The sequence below is a fragment of the Hakea prostrata genome, chromosome 2, assembly GCF_041222555.1.
Source record: "Hakea prostrata isolate BN-2017 chromosome 2, UWA_Hpros_2, whole genome shotgun sequence".
NCBI classification, from domain to species: domain Eukaryota; kingdom Viridiplantae; phylum Streptophyta; class Magnoliopsida; order Proteales; family Proteaceae; genus Hakea; species Hakea prostrata.
Genome location: NC_142601.1, coordinates 40,343,376 through 40,359,001, shown reverse-complemented (window position 1 = coordinate 40,359,001; position 15,626 = coordinate 40,343,376). Strand labels below are relative to the sequence as shown.

Genomic DNA, 15,626 nt, shown 5'->3' with positions numbered 1-15,626 from the left:
TTTTTATGGGGATTCTCCCAACTCAGCAATCAACTCACCTAGCATTAAGGGACCTTCCAAAACAAGTCCATCTAGGCCTCAAGTCCATCAACCAAGCTCTTCAACATCAAGATGCAGTTCATCCCAAATCATACAAGGTTTCCAAGTAGGGAACTCCATCATCAATCTCCATGGGTTTTGATTCAAACCCCATGTCTTCCACTGAGATGGCCCACAAAGACTTCCTCCTTCACTTCGGGTCTTCGGATATACACTAAGGGAGAGGTCTGACCTGATTTCTAGGACCTCCAAAGATATCAACACTGTACTCAAGGTCCAAGTTCAAGGTCAAACATCAATCAAACTCTTCTTCATCCAAAACCGACAGGGTGTCCAGGCTAGGGTTTGGGCTGGATTTCATAGATTTCATTATTACAAGTGCATCATGTGCTGCTCTCCAAGTAAAGTTCTTCACTTGTGCATTTTCTTGATCCTCCATATAGATTTCCAGTGTTGGAATGGTGAAGAAGTTGACCCACAAGTGCCCTGTATAGAGGAAGAAGTTAGCAGTGTACTATGCAGATTTAACATAAACTTACCATTCCATGAAAGTAACAATATCCATGCATCTTCAAAGTGTTGGGAGGGAGGGAGATCTAGCAGTGCAGCAACTTCATGCACATTGACAACAGATCTTAGAAGGCAAAATTTCCATTGCTTCAGGTCCCAGTTGATTAGTTTAGAGACAAGAGATGGATCCACAGGGGTTTTTCTTTGGGGTGGGGGGGGGGGGGGGGGATGTAATTCCATGAGTTGGTTGGTTTGGTGGCCAGGAATCTGTGTGTATACTCGTGGTCACCCCATTTCCTACTTCTTGACTAACCCCTTGACAAGTCTTTACCAACTAGGACACTGTTCCAACCCCAACATGCCCCTCTTGGAACTAGAGAATGTTTCCCTTCCTGAACAAAATCCCATGATGGGCAAGTGACTGAGCTGATCTCAGATCAGTTCAAGGCTGATAGAACAATCTACTCATGCACAATTTTCCATCACCACCGTACAGGTAGGAAAGCCATCATGGAGGGGGTATTAGACATGGGATTTATAGAAAGTTCATGAATTTTCATCACAAGAAGCAGCTTAAAATTTTCTTCATCATTCAGAAACAGCACCAATGACAACAGATTGGCAAAACCTGCTGCTTATGATTAGGAACATAATTGTATCAAAAGCCATCATGAAGTAGGCATACAAAGAACAAACCTGAACAAGGGATAAGCCAGCAACTTTTTACTAGAAAATTTGGGGGCAAAAATGTTCATACATCTTATTTAGCCGTATTATTTAGGTGGCAGTTCAGTTTGTGAAGAAGATTTGTAGTTAGTTTCTCTGAAGTATGTGTGAAAATGTATTTACAAAAGATATGTAGGTTCAGGAAAGTAATAGATACATGCATATTATTACATTTGGAAAAAGCCATATTTAACAAACAACTCTCAATAACCCCATTAAAACCAAGGGGATTTGATCCATGTTCCCACAATCAGCTAAATCCTTCCAATGTGCAGCAGTAAATCATCTCAAGGATGATGCCTAGTTAATGAAGCATCCTCTGATATCATGTATCCACTGCTACTGTACTTACAATGGGAAGTATCCTGTCAGGCGAATATGTTCCAGAGTACTACGTAACCCATATCTAGTGACAGCAGCATTGGCAGCTCGGAATCCTTCTCCATAGGCTGTTGATGTGTCTTGAGCAATCTGGTGCATGAAGAATTCACCTAGCTTCTTCTCAACCTCGGATTTACTACCTTTTTTAGATGATGAATAAGATGGAGATGGACCCGTTGATGTGGATGGCATGCTTCTTGATCCAGGCATGACTTCTGACTCGAGCCACATGTGAGAGAGCACCTGACAGATGCCTTCCTCCACTTCAGGGCTTAGGTTGCGGTATCCTATTGGTTTGAAATATGATGACAAAAGGAACATTCTTGAGAAAATTCTTATAATCAGAAGGTAGATGGGATTTGAGATAAAGCAACGGTAGAAAGGATCTGGAATATAGTGTTACCTTTCAGACGTAACCATCCATGCATCAATTCATGGGCAAGGATAGATCCTGTTAGTAATCTGCATCTCATAATAAATGATATTAAGGCTTTTTATTTTTATTTTTAAAATACAGTCAGCTGGTCTCAATTTTAAGTGCAGAGAGAACTTTGGAACAAGACACAAATATGACATAAACTTCTACTTGGAAGAAAAACTAATTTTTGTTTAGAATCAGCTGGTCTCAATTTTGAGTGCGGAGAAAACTTTGGAACAAGACACAAATATGACATATACTTCTACTTGGAAGAAAAACTAACTAAACTAATAAATAAAGGGTACATAGGCAGCAAAATAGGTAAGCCACTATAGAAATTTAATTTCGTGACCATAATTTCCATCATGTACATGTTAGTCTGATTTTAAGAAAGGGATAAGAAAGCTTCCTACAAATGGCATGACCAAGTTTGTCATTAAAAGGATCTGTTTAGAATTGTTTGTCTCTACATGTTTGATATGGGGGATATTTTCGGAAGTCAATGTTGTGGAGGGTAGCCAACACCATTTAGTTGGGACAAGGCTTGTTTTTGTAACATTGTGGAACAGTAATATGTTCAGAAGAAAACCGATTTTATTATGGTACAAACATTAAAGTTGCATCATGATTGTATCATATTCCAGCTTTATAGGAAGCTGTCCCATCCCTTCCTACCAAACTTCTCACTAGAAACTAAAGATATGTTAGAGCAGCTAGAGAACTCAGAACAGCTTGAAATAGAACCAAAGACGTGTTTATTGCAGTGCTTCAATTATGACCAATATTATAAACAACAACAACAACAACAACAGCAATAAGCCTTGTCCCAACTAAATGGGGTCGGCTACATGGATTCTTGCCCTCCAATCAGTTCTGTTCGAGGCCATGCTAGATACAAGGCTAAGCTATACATATCCTTTCTCACCACTTCTCTTAAGGTTATCTTAGGTCTACCCCTAGTTCTTCTAGTTCCTTCAATATGGATTATATCACTTCTCCGAACAGGAGCATTTATAGGTCTCCATTGAATGTGCCCGTGCCACCTCAAATGACTTTCTCTAAGCTTATCACTTATGGGAGCAACTCCCAGACCAACTCTAATATGATTGTTTCTTATCTTATCCATCCTAGTTTTGCCACTCATCCATCTTTGCATCCTCATTTCTGCTACACTGAGTTTATCTATATGATTCTTTTTAATAGCCCAACACTCTGCACCGTACATCATAGCTGGTCGAACAACGGTCCTATAAAATTTTCCTTTAAGCTTTAATGGAATACACCGATCACATAAGACCCCGGACGCACCTCTCCACTTCATCCACCCTATTTTAATTCTTTGGGAAACCTCATCCTCTAAATCACCTCTTTTACTTATGATTGAACCTAGGTACCTAAAACAATCACTCTATGGAAATCTCTTTATCGTCAAGTATCACCACTTCATCATCTGCCCGATCATGACTAAAGTTACAAACTAGATATTCTGTCTTCGATCTACTAAGTTTAAAGCCTTTTGATTCCAAAGCTACTCTCCATGATTCTAATTTGGTATTAATTCCCACTTGGGTTTCATCAACCAACACAATATCATCCGCAAAAAGCATACACCAGGGGACCTCATCTTGAATGTCTTTGGTTAATTCATCCATTACCAGTGCAAATAGATATGGGCTTAAAGTTGACCCTTGATGTAGCCCAACTGTTATTGGGAATTCATTACTTTGTCCCCCCACTGTTCTAACACTAGTCACCGAATAAGATGTGTAATATTAGATGTGTAAAATTGCATAAGTGTAAATACTATATTCATTTCCCTTAATCTTTCTGTACTGGTACTGGGTTCCAAGTTTAGATAACTGACATACTAGATGATATCCTTATGAATTTATTTCAAACTCTATAATAAACTACACTATTTTACTGCAATTATCATGGTGTCAGAGACCTCTATGGTCATTGTTTATGTATTCCTCGAAATGATATTCCAAGTCAGTGGGATCCACTGATCCTCAGTCATCCAAAACTTCCTCTGCATGAGGCCATTGTGAATCTGCTGCTGCTATACTATCATCTTGCAAAACCCTACGTTTTTCTTCTGCTGCCTGATCCACCATAGACAAGCACCAGAACATACCCTGCAACCTCGTTTCTTCTTTCCTACAAATGTCCTCTGGTGCACCCGGTTTCTTCAGATACAATCCCCTGAAACTCTCTCATTCTCCTCTACACCACTGGGTACCTCTTGTCTCTTCTTCATGCAACTCCAGGAAACCAGAAGCCTACCAGAAATCCTTGACCCTGCCACAAGCAGGGCCTATGCAACAGGTCCTGTGATGCCAGTGCATACCCTTGGCGTCGAACATCTCGAACCTGGATCTTCAGCCCATGAAACCTCCCGTCTTCAAAAACCCCTCCCAGAAAATCAACTCAAACCTTTCCTGCAACCTCTCATCACCCATGAATTCACAAGCCCTCACCATCCCTCTTCAACCTCTTACCTATTTCCAAACTGCACCCAACTCTACTTCCAACACACCTGAATCCCCTTTCCTCAACCTGCCGCAATCACTATCCCCTTCCTCTGCATGTTTCACAGGTCCTTGCAACTTCCAGTTCAACTTGATTCCAGAACTCTAATCTTGAAGCACTAGTCGCCCCTTCCCCATAAACCCTTCACTCTGCAAGAATCTCTCCTCATCTTTACTCATTACAACTCAACTTGTACTAAAGAAATACCCAATGATCTTTTCTGTTTCCACTTTGAGCCCAAACCTTCAACTGCCCTTATCTGCAGCCTTCTTCCCCACCCCACAACAACAACCAAAAAAAAAAAAACCATTACTACCACCCCAGTGGTTGAGTGCCCTGTAGCTATGCCTTTCTTTCCCAAGCCTTTTCTTTTACCTGAGATACCCTGCAGCCAGCCTTGTTCATAACCCCTATTCCATGTCTAGATATTGTGATGTTAGATGGCATTCTTGTGTATTTATTCCAATACTGAAGTACTCAAAACACATCCACCGGGATCACAAATCATACAGCCCATAAAAAATTGCACAATAGAACAATACTTAGAGGAGGTACACTATTTTGACCAACTAAATTTACTCCACTGCCTCAGATGATGTAGGAGATCATTTACCTATTTCCAGATATTCAGGTAATTCTAACATGTACCACACTGTAAAAGGGGGAGGTGGAAAAGGGGAGAGGGGGGAAGACTATGTGTTTGAATCACAAAATTCACCTTAAACCAAGATGCTTTTAATAAATTTAGAATACAAGGAAACGGTTTGCCATCTGGAAACATAAAGGTTATTCTACTTGCCAGCATCAAAAGTGCATGGGGAAAAGAAAACATAATATGTTCACATGCATATAGTCATCTTGCACTTCCATCCCCATCATTGATTTGTAATATGGCTTCGCGGGCAAAAACAGTACTTTCTGGATTTGTTTTAAAACCTCTAAAGAAGTCTTCTTGGATACAAGGGTCATCCAAAACAGAATAAATTAAGTCAACACAACAAATAATTTTGATTTCCTTAATAGTTAAAAGACAGCACTGTCTAACCCCTTTCCAGCTTTTCAGTTTAACTAGACAAACAACAAACAACATACCCAGTGCACGAGGCTCCCACAATTGAAGGGTTTGGGAGCATCATAATGTACAGAGCATTAATCCCACTTTGTGGAGAGGCTGTTTGCCACATAAAGTAGAAAAACCAATCTCTTGTTATCTATTATTTTTCTCTTTTTTCTTTTCTCTTTCAACCGTTGTCTTTTAGTTTTGCACCCAAGGAATGGCCACATGAGATTTATCAGACCCATTTAATTTAAATACCCCATGGCTTATACCATGAACTACTATATACTAAACTGAAGATTGGATTCAGCAGCACAGTGAATATAAGAAAAAAAAGGTGATAAAACATGAAATCCAAACACATATTAATAACATTACCTTGGGAGACCATACAGAACAAGGATAGCTGTAACCTCACACTTCCGAGTTAGCTTTTGGGATTGTGTTCTCATGCCTGTAAGCCGGTTCCCCCCAATTCTTGGCCTCCGAAGTATCTAAATATGTTATGAAGGGAATGAAAAAAATTATAATAAAGAATTGATACCTGAAAAGAAAAATGCAGATAAAGTTTGTTTTATGAAAAAGGGAAAAAAACAAAAACGAAGTTATAGATGCATGGTCATACTCCGCTGACAGTCTGCTCTTCAGACAGACATAAACCCCTTGTCTCAGGCATGTGATGGTGGCCCTGGAAAGAAGGATTGGTTTTAAATTAAGGGTAATTGCATAGATGAAGTATGGAACTGGTATAGCAAGAGTTCATCACTTACATTTTTCTCCCCCTCAATAGCCTCGTTGAGGGCTTGCCTTTCAACCAGCAGCATGGGAATCTGTTGATCTAGCTTCATATTCATTCCTTCATAGAAATCTCTGATGGAATGGTAAAGGGGTTGGCAGTCACCCGTATCCATGATAGCAGATTCCATGCATTCAAAGCATAAACTCCGCCCATCATCCAAAGAAATGTATTTTGTATTACATGACTGCATCACAATAACAAATCACCATGCAGGAACTGAAAATCAAGCATGGCATGTGAACTAATTTGGACCAAAAATGTTTTGTTGGTAAAAGCATTTTTTTTGGGTAACAGTCAGTAAAAGCATATGCAGGGAGATATATAGACGGGAGAATGACTAAAGCACCAAAGTTCCTCAATAATACAATAAAATAGAAGAGGACCAGTCTTCATCCTTCTTGTTCAGGAAATGGTGAAAGTTATTGTACCTCCAACCGCTCACAACTGCAACAACGAACTGTATTATCATACTCATGTGAAGGACAGTATTTTTGACACCAAAATGGATGAGATCTATACTCAATTAATCCACTTGCATTTGTAGGGATCTGATAAGAAAGGAAATAATTAGAACCAAAAACTTGCTATTATATGAAAAAATTGTAAGTGTATTCATAAGAAAACATGACCACCCCACAACTGGGTATTCCAGGACCAGAAAAAGAAGCTAATTTTTTCCCCCAAGCACGTTGCATGCCATTAATAGGTACATAGAAGCCATCCAATGCATTATGATATGATAGTCCATAATATTTTACAGCATACAAATAACCATACAACAACTATTAGTCATCATTGTAGGACATCACCCATTATAAGAAGTCACAGTTGTAGCTTTGTACCCTCACTATAACTGGGAAACAAAGTTGCAGAGTACATAGAGATGGAAAAGCTAAGATTGAACCAATTGTGCAACTTCAAATGTATTGTGAGGACTATTTATGAATTATAAGTAAAAAAGAATCCCTTCTTATCAATAAGAACAAAATAACATACATACAAAGAAAGAACTTGGGGACAAGTAAAACCAATGCCATAGTCACACTTAGTGAAGAATGAAAGAACACACCCCCCCCCCCCCCCCCCCCCAAAAAAAAAATGAATTCAAATCCAGAATAGTATTTCCTTACAAAACTGAAGCAGACTTCACATTTGGGATGGTGCAACTCTTTGAAACATGACTTGTGGTATGGATGCCTCCCTGACAAAGAAAACTTTGATTCAACAGAAAAAAATTTTTGTAAGAGGTGGACATATAAATTCAGTATTTTAAGATACATAGCATGTTGGCTCTACAGCTGCCTTATTGAATCATGTGTTGTTCATGATTTCTTGGTAAAAAGTAAATCACTAACAAGAGGGGGGGGGGATCAACATGTCTCAGGGACCACATACCTCACTCTCAGTGATTGGGCAACGACAAGCATGGCAACGGAAACAATCTGGGTGCCAATAAGTTCCCATACATCCTAAGTAACTTCCGTAGCCTATGTTACCATTACAGCCACCACATGTTCTGCAATGTGCACATCAATATTTCCATGATCAATGACTATCAGAAAGAGGTTTAGAATTTGAAATCAATTTTCCAAGGTATGAAAAACTAACCATGAAAATTAACAAACAACTCAGTGAATGGTAGAATGGAATTTAGCATTATTAGTAGAAAATATTAACTTAGTTCTTCTATTTGATTACTGTGCCTAACCAGTTTGAAAAATAAGTTTAACCTTAAAAATTCAGATATCAAGTGTTTCTTATCGTATCCATTTAGAGGGAAGTGTTGCATTGCCACATCGATTCAACATTGATCCCTGTGACTCAGTAATATATCCATGGGGAATTTAAATGAAGCTAGGATAAATCAAAGAGTATGTAGGTGTAGCTGATTAAGGTGATATTTTAATTCAGTAAGTTCTAGAAAAGTCGTGACTTGGGAAAGAAACAACTTGGTTTTTAATTTCTACAACTGTAATTGAGGCTCATCAAGGCATTGACATTCTGACTAGGTGATTAGGCCCATAAAAAATGACGGACTCAATTATGCTGGATCAACTCATTAAGTTATGATAACCAAGGGAAAGCAGTAACATTGCGGGAAAGAGAAAAGGAAAATTTCCATCAAACTAACCTATATCCTCCAGGGAAATATTGTGACGGAGGGTAAGGAGGGTAAGGGGGATACGGAGGATATCCAGAAGTATTTGTGCTTTCTTGAAGTGCTCTAGCAAGTTCTTCGTCATTGTCTTTGCGACTTCTGTACCCTGAACAAACCAACATTCTCAAGATATCATAACTGATTTCACAGCAAAAGGCATTATAAGGATTTCAAGGTAACCCACTTTAATAGGGAGAGAGAACCTATACGAAAGCTCAACAAAGTGGACAAATCATCATCCACGAGTCAGAGTGATTCAGAAAATATGTTCTTCTGTAAGGGTTTTGTTGAGCACACAATATAAATAGCAGCATACCCTGACGTTTTTTAGAATCCTCTGCCAGAGAAAGTGCAATTGCATGGTCCAACTCATCGTTCTCAGTTCTCGATCTCTCATCCTGATAATAAAACAAAGCTTAAACATAGAAATTGTTGACACTTAAATCCAGAGAACTGGGGGAAGAACTCAGAAGAAGTAAAGTAGCCAAAATTTTAAGCAACCATTTCTCATAAAAGCTGAGATAAACTCAAATGAATCTGTTTTTAGTAATGTAAGTATAAATCCACCTATAGAACTTTCAATCTGGAAATAGAATTTCCAAACAATAACTAATTTTACACAAGAAACTCGATTCTTTTGATTCTATACAATTATCATCATAAGAAAGAACTAGAACATAATAAACCGAGAAAGAAATCTGAAGTCAAACTCAGAAATGAATATACCGTAGATCTAGTAGGAGCACGAGACACAATGTTCTCATCGCCAAGAAATTGGGGATGCCGACCACCCATTACTCTACGGCCTGAGCCCACTTTAAAGACTTTGCCAATCCATTTCATGAAGCGAGACTTTCTCTCTGCATATGAGGAAACAAATTGCCCTGTTTCACCTCAATCAAAAATCAATACTAGAACATCAGATGAAGAGTCAGTAAACACTCCACCTGAAGCAACTTTAATATTGAAAGCTATTAGGTTCTCATTTCTAGTGGTACAGGTACAAATCATTTTCTCAAACACATTACGGGTCACAAATACAAACAAACAAAACGAAGATGTAATCCGAAAGGGATACGCACCGTAGACGCAAGACTGAGCTAGATGGTTAACTTCTGAAGAAGCCATCGGTATTGAACAAGTGCGTTAATTGTGCAAATTTTGGACGGGATGAAAAGGAAACAGTGATGAGATTTAGAAAGGGAAGTGGGAAAGGAGATGATGAAGAAGAAAGAACCTACAAATACTTGGAACAGAGATCAGAGGTATAAAGCATAATAAAAAGCGATGGAGAGAATCTACGTCTACCTGGCTGTGAGAGGGAGAGAGAGAGAGATTCTTGTCTTGGAAAGGAATGAAGAAGAAAGTAAGCGATCCATTAAAAAAGATAGTTTTAGGTGGTGCAAGGGAATCTGCTGAGGTGAGAAGGGAAGGAAGGAAAGTAGCGGTGGACGGTCGAGAACTGAAGAGAGAAGCTGCGGGAGGCGCACGCATGGACATCGGAGCCTTTGGTTCTTCTGCTTTTTCCATTTGCAAAGTTTTGAATTTTGGAAGCAAACAAATCTCCCAACGTTCTTTTTTTCTCGGATTAAAAAGAACAAACCGTGCATAGGGGAATTTGGAAGGTTCTTTTTCGCGGGAGAGCGACATCGACCGCAAAATGTATAATTCCCAATCTAGCCACTCATGTAATCCATGTGATTGTAATTTTCCCTTCAAATTTTCACGGAAGAAAAAAAATTCCCTTCAAATTTTGGTTCTCAAAATGAGGATTGAGGGTGAAAGAACCCTATAATTCTATCGAAAAAAAGGAAAAAGGGAGATCTGTACAATGTCACACACCACCTCGATGTGTTGGCATCTCCTAGTTAAACTCAAGGGAGAATCATATCATGTATATATAAGATCCACATAGTCAGAGAGGAGACCTAAGGGATCATCCGAGGATCTATATTCTTAGAAATAGGAGATACGCATGCAACCCATGCTTCATGTAGGATTCATATTTATCCCCATTGCTACAAATGGATAGTTGATCTTTACCTAAGAGAGAAGTCCATAATGATGGTTACTAAGGGAGGGAGGGGATGACTCGACATAATTGATATGGTGGGGATCCCATTACAAGGATCAAGGGTCCCATATCTTAGAGATGGGACTTCCAGTATATCAATGGTGTAGAGCTCAATTCCGACAATTCCCCCCCCCCCTTTCTTTTCCCTTACATCCTTGGGATTGTTGATTAATTCAGACTCGTTATATACAATATTTTACCAAAATAATAGTAAGAAAAATGCTATACACACTTAATAATATGCCCTCCTCTGGCCCTTCCCTTCATCCACCAGGTGGGCAATTGGAGCTGTGGGTGCAAGGGGGTGGATGCAATGCAAGGGTGCTACGCATGTACATGGGTTCGGGGTTGAGGTTGGGACTGAGGGTTAAAGGTTTGGGTTGGGACTTGGTGTCACGCCCTCCCAGCCGGTACCCTATCTGGCATACCCGAGAGTGTGATCCACAGCCCGAAGATCAGGTATCGAGTGATCAACCTCCCACATAAACAATAACATAATCATGAACAACCATAACAAGAGTGCGGAAGATAAATCATAGATCCAATAAAGAAAGAATGAATCATAACTGAATCAGAATAATAGATATAATCAGAGTATCAAACAGATAAGTAAAGTGAAGCAAAAATCCCACTTTACATCCAGCGGAAAAGTAGCTCTAAAAGAATAAACTAGACAAAACCTAATCCCAGTAACAAGTACATTGGGTAACTAAATTGTTCTCCACTTTATAGACAACATCCTTGTAGGTGTAAATCTCATAAATAGCACAAGGACGCTTCCACTCAATGGTCGGACTAAGCATCGTACGGAGCATAACCACCCGCAGAATCTTCAGAGTAATTGTGGTAACCGCAATCACCTTCCTGGAGATATGTCTCTTCGCCTTGCGCTTCTTCATAGGGACCGTCATAGTACTCAGTACCTGCAGGATAGTCTAACAACATTGTACAATAAAGGAATGAGTTTCGAAGAAACTCAGTAAGGCAGTTAAAAATCCATAATAACATAAATGGCAGGATTCCAGAACAAACATAATGCAATATGATATGAGACAAACAATGAATAAATGAATCTAACTCTATGTATGCTGGTCTCTATTGGCAGACATGCTTTAAGTCATAGCACCGTACTTCTTTAGGAAAGTCCACTCACATCCTCAACCATTTAAGATATCTTGGATTCTCTCACGGATCATTTCACCGGTCTTGAGCAGCCGTTTGGTAATGGGTCCTTCATCCCTCAGGACAAACCTTGGCAGGGGGTTAAGTCAACACACTCTCTCACAACCATTTGGTATAAGTACGGCGCATGTCGGGGTGTAAAACCTAGCCAAATGCAAGTCTTCTACTTAGTTACATCAAGTCGGATCCGGATACTTCCATTCCTCGTCCCGACAATCCTTTCCGGTATCCTTCACACTAGAGTCGCCGTATCCTATGGCACCGACCAACTCGGACTACGGACTCATCAACCCTATTGATCATCCACATATGGTAAACGGAAGCTCTCACGTCCTCTCACGGGTTGGTTACCGGTCTTAAGCGCCCGTGAGCCCAAGTCTAACCATATGCAACCCTACCAATAAATGGCCCCCACAATGTGATTCCTGTCCTCTCACGGGTTGGTTACCGGTCTTGAGCGCCCATGAATCCCCATTGCTACCACGGGTCGTTCGGTCTCAATACCCCTCCGATTAGGGTCCGACATAACGGGACATCCTAGCCAAACACTACTAGACAATCCTAGATATGTCATCCACTGCTTTAGGAAGGTGTCCAGAGGGCATCTCCGGAAACATCCCATAATATTCCCGTAGTAGTCCAAGGACGAAGTGTCGAAAGGACACCTCTCCTTTCCAAACCATACGAAGCATACACATGCATCAATTCATATCATCACATATATGGTAACTTCATATGTGGAAAGAAATCAGTAATTACAATCACTTGTATAACATCGGTAAGTAAATCATACATGAATCAATTCAATATGAATAAGTAATGCTACTGTAATCAAAGCTATGCAACAGTAGTATATCATTGTAAGAATCTAATTTAGGAAACATATTAATGATATTCAAATATAGAAACTAGATTCATGCTATCTATGTAATTAAGGAAAATAACCATCCTTACCTTTTATAACTCGCAAGGAATCCTAAGAAATCAAGTAAGATCTTGGCAAACTTGAGAAGAAGGTCCTAAACAAGTATATACAACATATTAGGAAAGATCCCTAACAGCAAAGATATCAAAACATCCGAAACAGACCAAACTGGAGTTGCCGTACTCATTGGTCGAGTGGATTGGTCGAGTGGTCCATCGACCAATCATCGACCAATGCGACGATAGAGCCTATAAAATCGGAGTTTTAAGATATGAAATCCGAATTTGGTGGTTCAAAAGGATACTAATCAAGGGATAGACTACATCAGTAGTATTCTAACATATAGGGGACCTCAAAACACTAATCAAATCAAGGTATCAAGATCCAAATTAGGAAACAAAAAGTTACCATAATTAACTCAAACATGGATCTTGATGAATTTGAAATAGAAAACAAAGACAAGAACAATAGGAGGATGGATCATTGCTTTTGGTAATGAAAACATGAGAACATACATAGGTCTTCATGGAATAAGGCTTAGAAGCATAAATCTAAATAAGGAAATAAAACCTACCATATATGTAACTATCATGCATCATGAAGAACACATAGTATGGTAGAAGAGAACATCTAGAAATCTATGGATTATGGATCATGGAAAGAAAACACAGTAATTACTACTAACATGATCAATCAAAAGAAGATCCAAAGAGATCAGAATTCAGATTAGAAGTTTAACAGAGATTAAATCATGGTTTGATCATGAATCCTTCAAAAGCTTGCAATGATCATGGTTAAGATCATTGTTCTAGCCTTAAATCCTTAGGATGATCATGAGAACATGTTCAGAGATGTTTGCAACAGAGGATGCAGCATCTCTTCTACTGTCTCAACTCAAAAAGGAAAGAAAAACAAAGATGGAGGAGAAGAAGAGAGAGTAGACATACCTTTTGATGCAAAAAGAAGAGTTCCGACGAAGATCCGTCAAGAAAACACCAAGGATGCAAGAGAGATGACTTGCAGAGGTCTTTGGTTCGTTCCAGAGGGTTTGGAGGCAGCAAATACGAAGTGGACTCGAGGTTGGACTTAAATAGAGCAAGAACAACCTAATTGCCAAAGACAGCACTCATTGGTCGAGTGGATTGGTCGACTGGCCCAGTCGACCAATCAGTCGACCAATGCTGACAGCAAGACCAAAACAGGGAATTGAAGGTCCAGATCAAATCCAATCCTAAAGGGGTTTTGCACACAAGTCAAGTGACTTACCTAATAGGTAGAAATGCCTTCAAACCAAGATAGAGAGCACTCCAAGTCCATCAACTAATTAGATCTTCATCAGGATTCAGTTTCCATAAATAGAACCTCATCATCAACTTTCATGGATTCAAAGCCAGACACCAAGTCCTCTACTGGGATGGCCCAAAGCTGACTTCTTACTTTACTTCGGGTCATCGGACCTACAAACAACAAGGTTTCCGGGTCAAGGTTAGGGCTGGGTTTCACACTTGGGGTTGGGTTTGATGTTGGTGTTGGTGTTGGTGTTGGTATAGGGGTTGGGCTAGGTGTAGGTCTAGGTATTGGGTTCGGGTGGGGGTGGGGATTAAGATTGGGGTTGCGACTAGGATTGTGAAATCCCTCGAAATACTAACCTGAAAATCCATTATAGGTCAAAAAATCCAGAGTGTGGGAAGAAGGCAACTGTGGGCTTTCCAAATTGAAACCATTGGATTACACTCCGAACCAATGAAAGTAGATGGAGATAATACTAAGTTGGGAGTTCTATCGGAATATGGAAGAAGATCTATCTCAGACATTGACGGATTTGGTAGATGGATCAAGAGTACAGTAATGATACAAATAGAAGATCTTGAAAAACTAGGTAAGACCCTTCTATAATTTATAAGAAGACCAAAGAAGGAATTAGGACTTTTGGAGCATCAATAACACTTTTGAGAAATTCATGTTTTGAAGCCCTATTTAATATATATATATATATATATATATATACCAGGGGTAGATTAGGATCTTTTGTGGTGAAGGACATTGTTACAGCATTGTTACAACCATTACAAGATGATACAGAGGTGAGGAAGGGGGAAGAAATCCTATTCCTAGAGGAGCACTCCTCTGAACTCTCTAATCTTGCAAAGAAAGCCACCTCCTCTCCTTTGAGAGCACCCTTCAATTTATAGAAGAAGGAGGGTCTTTGTAGAAGATGGTCATCCGTCGGATGCCATGAAATCAAGATTGATGGCCATGATTAAGTCCTTTTGGATTGCTAGCAATCTTCAAGGATAAAGTGAAGATAAGGTTGGTGGGATAAGATTCCTTTCAACCTTGACCGTCCGATTGGAGGCTAGATTCTTTTAACCTCGACCGTCCGATTGGAGGCTTGATTCTTGACCCTTGATGTTGCATTGATTTGATAAGCTTGTTTTACACCATTGGATGCAGATCTTCATCTTGCACCGTTGATGTTGCCATGATTTGGTAAGCTTGTTTTACACCATTGGATGCAAATCTTCATCTTGCACCGTTGGATGTAGAAATTATAGATGATGAACCATTCCAGGGCATTCCATGTGTCATCAACACTGTTTTCCCTATTGGTCTGGTTCAATTTGTTTAACCCAATTTGGCTGAGCCGGGTTTTGGCTGGTTGATTTTATCCAATTTGACCAAGCCGGATATTGGCTGGACCATTCTTAAACCAGAATGATGAACCGGTTGCCCTTTTTACCGACAGGACACGTCAGACTATTCAGGGCCGGAATAGTAACGGTAACCCATATTTTACCCTGGGTAAAAGGGTGCTGATATTACCG

The 15,626-nt window shown here is 39.6% G+C and overlaps 1 protein-coding gene across 2 annotated transcripts; it reads right to left on the bottom strand.

The window, feature by feature from the left end:
- Positions 1-1,294: 1,294 nt before the first annotated feature.
- Positions 1,295-10,165, bottom strand: LOC149024347 (protein DA1-related 2-like). Of its 2 annotated transcripts, none has more exons than XM_089142929.1 (12): positions 9,703-10,165; positions 9,347-9,504; positions 8,937-9,018; positions 8,594-8,726; positions 7,858-7,978; positions 7,593-7,676; positions 6,891-7,010; positions 6,434-6,646; positions 6,289-6,351; positions 6,042-6,157; positions 2,060-2,118; positions 1,295-1,943 (listed from the first exon to the last, which is right to left on the bottom strand). In XM_089142929.1, the coding sequence occupies exons 1-12, from the start codon at positions 9,746-9,748 to the stop codon at positions 1,624-1,626; spliced, it is 1,515 nt and encodes a 504-aa protein (XP_088999055.1). In that variant the 5' UTR covers positions 9,749-10,165; the 3' UTR covers positions 1,295-1,623. The 2 variants fall into 2 exon arrangements, with proteins under 2 accessions (XP_088999055.1, XP_088999056.1); XM_089142930.1 differs by having other exon boundaries at positions 9,347-9,480.
- Between the last annotated feature and the right edge of the window lie 5,461 nt (positions 10,166-15,626).

Bases quoted from the DNA above. Each gene is read 5' to 3' on its own strand.
- LOC149024347 (XM_089142929.1), bottom strand. From the start codon at position 9,748: ATGGCTTCTTCAGAAGTTAACCATCTAGCTCAGTCTTGCGTCTACG. The intron at 9,505-9,702 runs GTGCGTATCCCT...GAGGTGAAACAG, and splicing joins AGCTCAGTCTTGCGTCTACG to GGCAATTTGTTTCCTCATAT. The intron at 7,979-8,593 runs GTTAGTTTGATG...TGCACATTGCAG, and splicing joins TATTTCCCTGGAGGATATAG to AACATGTGGTGGCTGTAATG.